The sequence below is a fragment of the Juglans microcarpa x Juglans regia genome, chromosome 1D (genome assembly GCF_004785595.1).
Source record: "Juglans microcarpa x Juglans regia isolate MS1-56 chromosome 1D, Jm3101_v1.0, whole genome shotgun sequence".
Taxonomy (NCBI): domain Eukaryota; kingdom Viridiplantae; phylum Streptophyta; class Magnoliopsida; order Fagales; family Juglandaceae; genus Juglans; species Juglans microcarpa x Juglans regia.
In genome coordinates this window covers 5,039,322-5,048,782 of record NC_054594.1, presented here as the reverse complement: position 1 = coordinate 5,048,782, position 9,461 = coordinate 5,039,322, and the positions used below count along the sequence as shown (strand labels likewise).

At 35.1% G+C, this 9,461-nt stretch overlaps 1 protein-coding gene and 1 long non-coding RNA gene across 2 annotated transcripts; both read left to right on the top strand.

Annotated features, from left to right (window-relative positions):
- Positions 1 to 2,044: 2,044 nt before the first annotated feature.
- LOC121236883 (phosphopantetheine adenylyltransferase) lies at positions 2,045 to 6,488 on the top strand. Its single transcript, XM_041133385.1, has 6 exons — positions 2,045 to 2,258; positions 3,357 to 3,428; positions 4,879 to 4,938; positions 5,333 to 5,427; positions 5,950 to 6,019; positions 6,144 to 6,488. Exons 1-6 carry the CDS (start codon positions 2,139 to 2,141, stop codon positions 6,249 to 6,251), a joined length of 525 nt encoding a protein of 174 aa, XP_040989319.1. The 5' UTR covers positions 2,045 to 2,138; the 3' UTR covers positions 6,252 to 6,488.
- Positions 6,489 to 7,897: 1,409 nt separating this feature from the next.
- On the top strand, positions 7,898 to 8,357 carry LOC121236892. The gene is made up of 2 exons (XR_005934829.1): positions 7,898 to 7,933; positions 8,025 to 8,357. It is a non-coding gene; the product is annotated as an uncharacterized LOC121236892 (long non-coding RNA).
- The last annotated feature ends 1,104 nt before the right edge of the window (positions 8,358 to 9,461 follow it).

The window sequence follows — 9,461 nt, the reverse complement described above, 5'->3', positions numbered from 1 at the left end:
TTTCAGTCTCACAGCAATTGACATAACTCACCACTCAGTGAACTCACCGCTACGACTCCACCCCAAAATCAAATTGATCAAATTGAAAAATTATGATTTTGTTAATTTATAATTAATTGTAATGTTGCTACAATAGTTAATTGTACAATTTATAATATTTATTTCTTTTAGAGGAGTTTGTAATAGTGTAATAGTTTATTAGTTCTCTTAATTTGTATAATTGTAAACAAAATATTTTAGCATAGTGCCTTACTGCCTTAGTGATGATTACTACTTAATTAGTTAATAACGTAATAGCTCAATCTATGATTCTATATATATATATATATATATATATATATATATATTTCCTGTTTTTAAATCTATATACTTTTTAATCTAAATAATGGGCTCAAATGGCCCAAAAACGAATTCTGGGCCCAAAAATCGATTCTGGGCCATTTGGGGCCCAGAAAAATGTACTGGGCCAAAGGCCCAGTATGGGGTGCGGATGGGTGGGGGTCCACCCCCGCACCCCCGCCCAACGGACGGGGGACCCCGCCCCCGCCATGCGGGGGCGGGGTCCTGGGAGAAATTCCCCACCCCTGCATATGCGGGGGCAGGAGGCGGGGGAGGGGTGGCCCCGCCCCCTACGGGGCGGGTATCACCCCTATCGCATAGTATAATTAGTCTTTGATTGGCTGACAAGTGCCACGTGACAGTCTTCTTGTTAGTTTTCTAACCGGAAAATTAATTAAAGTACTTAATTTTGAGTTTGTTGATTGTCATATACAATTGTTGCGAAAATTAAAAATTGCGACCTCCTTTTATTACTAAGTTTTGTTCTATCCTCTATTTAATATCTACCAGCTATAATTCTATCATTTTTAGACTTAGATCCTATTAATTGGATCTTTATTGTGAATGTATATGATGACATAATAAAAAGTTATGATTCACATTACCCTTTTTGTTCTTTGATTTTTTTAAAGTTTATCTCCAAATTTTAGAATATAAAGTTGGGAAGGTACAAACATATCAAGTTAGCCTTAGAGAAGTGCTAAATTAAAATATATATATATATATATATATATCATTAACTGAAATTATTTGATATAATTCATCATATTTAATTTATAATAAAAAAATTATACAATTTGACGTACCACATTAATTTATAAATTTATTTTTTATACGATCCTTTTGTGTAGGTCTGGGTGGCGCTGCCACTCCCACCTCACCCCGTCCGGCATCCACCTGGTCGGGGTGGGGCTCGGGTTGGGCCAAGCCTACTCGAAATTTATCCCGTATACCCGTCCCAGCCCATATATATATATATACAAATATATATTAAAAAACAACTTTTTTTAATAAAATGGCGTCGTCTGATATCATTTTATGGTTAGGTTTGTACACCTAACCGTCCTCTCACTTTTCTTTCTTTTCCCCATTCTCTCTCCTCTCTTAGTCTGTTTTCTTTCTCATGTCGTTGTCTCTCTTTCTCCCTCTCTCTAGCGCAACGGTGGCCCTGTTCTCTCTTGAGTCTCCTCTCCTTTCCTCTCATATTCTCTTCTCGTTACTAATATATCATTTTGTGTACCAAACATTTCTCTTAGCTCTAAGACCTCTAATATTAAAGTAGTTAATCTAAATAAGTTTTATTTTTTGGGTAAAATTCACTTATTTATTTCATTGAGTAAAAAATTTATAGAACCTCAAACCTTTTAAGATGTATTAATCAAGTCAAATTTTTTTATTCATCGTTCCACACACCACACATTATTTATTTTATTTATTTTAAACTAATTGAATTTTTCTACTTATTATCTCTACACCACATGCTTAGTAAGAGAAAAAAAATAAAAAGATAAAAAATTATATATAGTGTGTGATTTACAGATGATGAGTATAATTTTTTATGACCCAAATTTAAAAAAAATATATTTTTTTAACTAAAAAATTATAAAATTGATTCAAAATGTCCAGATTCTTTGAATCTTAACATATCCGTCGCACCAAACAAATGCTCAAAAAATATGTAATAAATTATTAATATTCCTCGAAAGTAGTTAGGTTTCCATGGGCCGGACCCGCAAACGACAACAGCTTCGAGCTTTTTTAGGCCTGCTGCCTGAGCCGAAGAGAGAGCTGTTAAAGCAATGTCGTTTCCACAGGAGCCGGTGGCGAAGTCTGAGCTTTCTCCGGCGAATTCATATGCAGCTTTGGTTCTGGGCGGTACCTTTGACCGTTTACATGAAGGCCACCGTCTCTTTCTCAAGGTCCCAAATCTCTCTCTATAGTTACCATCGTCGATTAATTCATGTTTTGTCTGTTACGCTATTTTGTTTGTGTTATATGTACCTTTTCAAAAACTATATAGCAACGTACCTTCCTCCGACGTTGCTCGATTAACAAGAAATCCATTGCCCACGTCGCATGCCGGTGACAACACTCGTGGGTCAAACCCCACCCCCGTCCGCTATAGTGTGTCGGAAAAGATCCTACATATTCGAGTGCAACCTGCCATCTAATTCCCCAAAAACCCGCTGCTTCTCTTCCTATACCGTACGCTTCTCTCCGCCTAGGCCTAGCTATTCTTCTTCCCCCCCAACCCCCCTTCTCTTGTGCAATCTCTCGCGGCGGCACTTAATCGAACACCTCAGGGACATTTATTCTCAAACAGACCAGGCGGTTCTTATTTTTGCTATTATTATCAAATTTTTATTGGTAGGGAGTTAACATCAATAGTTATTTAAAGTAAAATACTTCAATTTTTCTTTTTCTTTTTTTGCGAAATTTGTTGTTTGTTTGTTTGTTTTTTTAGTCTAAAATTTTATATTGGTTTCTGGGTAATTATCAAATTCTGAACGTCTGCGAGAAGCATTGCGACGAATTGCCTATGTGAATCTGCATTGAGTTCCTGACGTTGCTAATCATTAATTGCTTCCGCAATCAGCATTATGAATTACATCCATCTTGTATGGTATAGTATTCATTTAGCACCACACTAGTGTACAACCAATACCTAATTATTCCTTGAAGAGATGTCTGGACCACTTTCTGGTTTCTAATCCGTGGAGATGGAACGAAGTTTTTCTATTTTGTGAGGGTAATTTGGACATTTTAAAGGTTGGATATGAGTTTCAGTTGCTTAGGCACTAGTAGACACAAATAGCATTGTTGGTCAAATTTTTATATTTTTCCGTTGAATCACACTGTCAAAGTGCCTTGCTACCATTCTTTCAATTGGACTCAATTAAGCAAATCCATGGTTGGGGACATTTTAAATTGGGGGTTAGTTAAGGTGATAAGAGTAATTTAACTATGTTGTTATTTTGCATTTGATGATGTTGAAGAGGATGAAATTTGTAAATTAGGCAGCGGCAGAGCTGGCAAGGGAACGAATAGTGGTTGGAGTTTGTGATGGGCCTATGTTGTCTAACAAACAGGTAATTTTATTTTGCTTTAATGCTTCTATTGGAGTTGTGCATTAATATGCTTGTACGAACTGCCTTTTTTCTTTGTGTCTGTGTGTATTTTATGGATTGCCTAAATGGTTATTTATGCTAACCTAGCAAGGTAACTGGTTTACTGGGGCAGTTTGAGTTCTGGTTCATGTTGCATTTAGCAATTTTACCTCAACCAGCTACATTCTTTGTAAAATTTGCATAGAGTTTGTAAATCTATTTGAGTTCACTCCGTCATGAGCAATGCTTTCACCGTTATTGGGAGATGAGGAAATATTGCTTCCAAGTACTTGATATTTCTTAAGGATTTGAAAGGTGCCCATTCATTTGCATTTAACAATTGTACCATAAGCAGCTTTTTGAGATTTGCATAGAGTTTGTAAATCTATTTGAGCTCACTATGTCATGAGCAATGCTTTCATCTCTCAAATAATGTAGATCTCATGCATGCTGTCGTTACCTTTATTGTGAGATGTGGAAATATAGCTTCCAAAGTATTTGATAGTTTTTGAAGATTATAAAGATGCCCATTCACGGTAATTGATGATTTTTTGGTAGCTCATGTTTTGTGTCTTGGTGACACTTAGGAATCATGTGATGTCCCAAAAGAAAGAAAGGGTAACAGGCAGCATGCACCCTTGAATTTTATCATGGTGACTAGGCTTTCTGTTGGAAATGAATATTTAAGGGTCAACTAGATTTGCAATTTCTAACCTTTTTAATACTTCTTTTTGTTATAATATTTATTTATTTATTGGATGAATATCCCTTTTTCTATTTTATTTATTAACCAACAGAAAATTTATACCACAAATCAAATCAAAGATTTTTTACTTATAAAAAAATTCTGTGATTTTTTTCGTGTTAAAAATATCTGCTAGCGATTCATGTTCAAGGTATTACAAAGTCTAAGCTACTTGTTATTCAAAACTGGTATTCAAAACCATATGTGGTAATTAGCTGCCTCTATTAGTGTGAGCTCACAATCCACAGGAACAAAAGTTGTTTTCCTTGCAATAGCCATTCTGAAAGAATAGGATATTAGGCACATGTCACAAGGTCTACCTGAATTTTACATCACATTTTTTTTTTCCTTTTCTTCTAGATATAAGTGTAGAAATAGGTGTTAGGTTACTTCCTGTGTACTTGGCTTTGCCTTGTTACTTGTCACAATAAAATTTTCTTATTCATCAAAAAAAAGAAATAGGTGTTAGGTTGCGTGTCTGAGTATACCCCAGAAGATTAGCTGGCCTCTCTTATGGCAAATTGCATTTATTGTTTTCAAGAAGCATGCAGCTAGTATTTGCTTGTTTGGAACGACTTTGTAGTATAGACTTTGTTGATGACAACCTTTGCCCATATTTTCCGCTCTGACATTTCATCTGAACAGTAGAGATGATATGATTTATTATCTTACTTCCCTGTTTTGCAGTTCTCAGATTTAATACAGTCCATCGAGGAAAGGATCCATAATGTCAAAAAATTTATAAAGGTATTTAATACAATATGCATGTTCGTATGGGCTATATAGGAATGTATATATATTGTAGCTAAGATGGTGGACTGAATAGGTTCATGTTTCCCTCAACTGTTACCATGTTCTCCTGTATAAATCATAGCATGATGGCTACCTGGCAAGTGTCTGAAAGCTGGATGTCTGTATTAGCTAGTCATTAAGGGGATAAAAGGGAAAGATGGGTCTTGAATTTTATTCTGATGGAAGTAATTGAACTGAAAATAGCCCTGTGATTGGATGGGCCATTGGGCCCACCACCCCAAACACAAAGTATCATAAAATTTCCCATAACGTTTCTAACAGGATAATTATGTAATTTTCTTTTACAATGATAGTTTCAATTCTCATTTTCATGCATATATGTGTGCAGTCTATTAAGCCGGAGCTGGTAGTTCAAGTTGAGCCTATCACTGACCCATATGGCCCTTCAATTGTAGATGAAAAATTGGAGGCTATTGTTGTCAGGTTTGTTATTTATGAATATATATATATATATATATATTGCATCTATTGTTCTAAAATAAGGCCTTAGCTTAATATTTTATTTGAAAAACCATCTGAAGGCTATCACAACTAAAGGTTTGGAAGCACCTCATCTGACAACCATATTTGCCCAAATCGACACAGATTATTTTTCTTTACAAAATTTGGAATTCTGTCATTTCATCCAAGTTAAATCTAGATTTTGAAAAAATAATTAAAAAAGAAAATTGATTGCTTCGGTTGAATATGGTTGTCAAATGGGCTGCTTAAGTCTCACTTTCCTTGTTCTAGATGATTGCCTCTTTGGACGATTACAAAATCTCTGGTGGGGAAAATTTCTTTGGTCCATTGTTCTAGAGACCTTTGTGATATTCATCAATTGTGGGAAAGGAAGAATAAAAGAAACAGTCAGTGTTACATCGATCTACCTGGGTTTCAATAATCTTCTAATCTTCTATTAAAGTTGTAGCAGATAATTCTTGATTACTTTTGGTTTTCTGGCAGCAAGGAAACATTACCAGGTGGACTTTCGGTTAATAGAAAGAGAGCTGACAGAGGCCTATCACAACTAAAGGTTTGAGTTTCCAGTTTCAGTGTTGATTCCTGTAGAAAATTCTGAAAACGATATGTCATCAATCTATATTGTTCGATAAAACTGTCATAAAACAGAGGCCTTAGCATCATAAAATCTATTGCAGATTGAAGTTGTAGATCTGGTTTCTGAAGAATCTAGTGGAGAGAAAATTAGTTCAACAACATTAAGGAAGCTTGAGTCTGAGAAGGCCAAGAAACAACAGGCGGAGTAAATTAGGGACATGAAGAATCTGCTTGTGACTGGTTGAGTTCAATAACATAGAGGAAACCTGGGTCGGAGAAGTCCAGGAAACAACAGCTAAACGTGTTTCTTTTTTATTAGAGTACCGGTAATAATGTTGGCAGTTGGTATATGATCACAGCATTTCGAGAAAACTTGAATATACTGTAGACTTGCCAAATGTACAGGGATTTCATTAAAAAATTTTACACGCCGCTTTAAAAGCAAAGACAGCATTTTTCCAATGTAGCCTGCGGGCGGCTGAGATGTCTTATAAATTAATTAGTTGGTTGTTGGAACACGAACAATGGTTTAATAATAATAGAAAACCATTGGTCTTTTGTCAATAATAAAATGCTTGCAAGTCAAAAAAAAAATATGTACATATATATATTAAATGATCAAATTAATTCGAGATATGGTGGCGTGGCTTCATAGGAAAATAAAAATGCTTTGAGAATTATATAGGTAACAAATTACTCACCAAAAGTCGTATCATATCATGTAAACTCAGACATAGGGAGGAGAGCGAGAGACGATCTTTGGAATTTGATGAGCTGCAATTCGTCTAGGTACAAACGAGTTGGTGGACGAAGTTGTGGTCGACTACTGCCGTCAGAGCTATTTAAATGTAAAACATTTAAAAATGTAAGACATTTTTTTTGTAAACGATTTTGTATACCAAATTGTGCACCAATGTTAAATGTAAAATATTCTTTTATTTATTTTTGTAATAAACAAAATTATGTGAGTGTTGGTGGTTTGGTCGCATCAAACCGCTTGTACCTAACAAATCTCTTTAAAAAAAGAAAAAAAGAAGAAAATAAAATAGAGAATAGAAGAAGAAGGTCATCGCTTCACATCCCCTTCGTCTGTCCCCACTCCCCTAAATCCCATTTTAGTATCCCAAATCCCTTCATCTCCCCTTCAGCCGGTCTCCTCCGCGTGCGACCCATAATGCTGAAACATGAGTAGAGTGACCTGCAATTTGTGGCGAAACCGTTGGGATTTGTTGGATCGGTGATTGTTCAGAAGTTCCTAAATCTCTATCAAGGTTAGTCCTTTGCTATTGTATAAAACTCTTACAAACTCATCGTAGCTTAAACTTCCATCACTGTTTGTTTCAAACACTTGGAAAATGATTTCAACGACATTATCAGAGACGGGGTACATCGCATACCTGATATTGCATAAATAATTCCATTAAAGTAAAATAAAGCCAAGAGGAAACATGAAAGAAAGCTATTGAACAAACATTACTGCAGAAAATTTGAACCAAAGCAGTAAGGATAAAAAAAATAATTTGAGATTGTAGGAAATTTTTGTATGCATTCTACAAATTTTAGTTTTCCATGGCTCTTACTGAATTGTCCATGTTTTAAATGTGTATGTTCTCTAATATCTTGTTTATATGTAATTTTATTGAAAGTCATATCCAGAGATCAAGTTACTCATGAGTTGATGCATTATACGATGTCCTACCAGGCAATTAATTTTCTACTGTTCTCGATGTCATACGAGATCAATTTAATTTTCTACTGTTTGTGTTGAGTCAATTATATATTCTTCCTCTCTTTTATATATCAATAGTTTTTTTCTCTTCGCCGCTTCCAAAATTTATTCTTTAGATGGGGAAAGGGAAAGAGTATGCTCAACACAAGTATGAAGTTACAGGTATTGGCAGGACATGTTTTATTTTTCTTAGTGGAACTTTAATGGAGAATTAATTAAGTCCCTCACATATGTTTCTTTGTTTTTTCTGCAGAAATAATGATGTATATTTGTACAAAATGGGATTGGACAACACTTTGGACACTTGCAGGCTTGAAGATTTATGGAAATACTTTCAAATGATGATTTTATCTTTTGTTGGTGTATTTGTTTACACTCAAGTTAGAGATGTACAATGCATTGTTTATGTTTTAGTTTGGAAACTGAACTGGTGTATTTCATTCCATGGTTGTATGTTGAGTTGTAAGTGTTAATTACTTGTGAAGTAGGGAGTATGTTATTTATATGCATTGGAATAAGGCGATGCTTGGACAGCCTAAACTATATTTTGTTAAACTTAAATCAGGTACTTGAATAAAATTCTGATCATATAAAATGAGTGGAGGAATTTGCAATGTAATTACATGATGGTCTCTTTTTGCCATGCCATTTGCCATGATCGGTCTCTTTTTGCAGTTGAATCTCCCATTTATAAATACTAAGAGTACTGATGCACACAAAGACAAAGTCACTTACAAGAAAGTTCACAACTAGTTGGTTGAGGTTATACACAACAAAGGTCACAAAAGTACGATATACAAAATTCCCTTCCGTAATGGGGCTTCACTATGACCGTATGAAATACAATGAAATTATTATAGAAATAATCCAATACACGAAGTAGTGTGCGTTTTGCTAGGATATCTGCTTCTTGCCGTTGAATAGCGAGTTGGTTGCTATGGACCTTGAACTCCCTCTTCAGAAGTTGTTCCTCTCTTTTTCGAAGCTCCTTCTCCATCCTAACAATTCGGGTTCTATCTTGGCAAGTTATTTTTCTCTGTCTTCACCACTATCTGCCCATTTGAAATAATTGCAGTATAGTAATCCCTAATGACCACAAACAAACAACCGGTACTTAGGTTTCAAAATTCTAGACAAACCAATGAAACGACAATTAAGTATACGGCTCTCAAAATCAATCATTGAATGATGCAGTATACGGCTCTCAAAATCTCTAAATGATTAAAAATAATTCCAAAGGCAACATCATGAATTTACGATTTGGACTCTTTTTGGTCGAGTGAAATATTTATGAAGTGCTGAAGTCTTGGTAGAGCTAATTTTGCCGCCAAATTTCAGTAGCCACCTTTTTAAATCAAAAACCATAGATCCAACTTTCTCATTTCACTTCATCAAGACCAAAATAACAAGTTTCAGGGAAGCCACCATCTTATCTCACGATTCTAATACTTACCTTGTCCATACTTTACGAGCCTTCAATTCAACTTAAAAGCCTTCCATGCACCTTAAGCCTTCCAGTGTTTTAGGCTCTAAAATGACTCAATATATTATTTAGCTTCTCAGAAAATCCTAGGCATCAACTCCATCTTTTAACTCTTCCTTTCCGAAAAAATTGAATTTGTACAAAAGAGTAAAAAATAGCAAGAATTCAGTCTCAAGACTAAGATTATTTACAGTACCATCGATCACA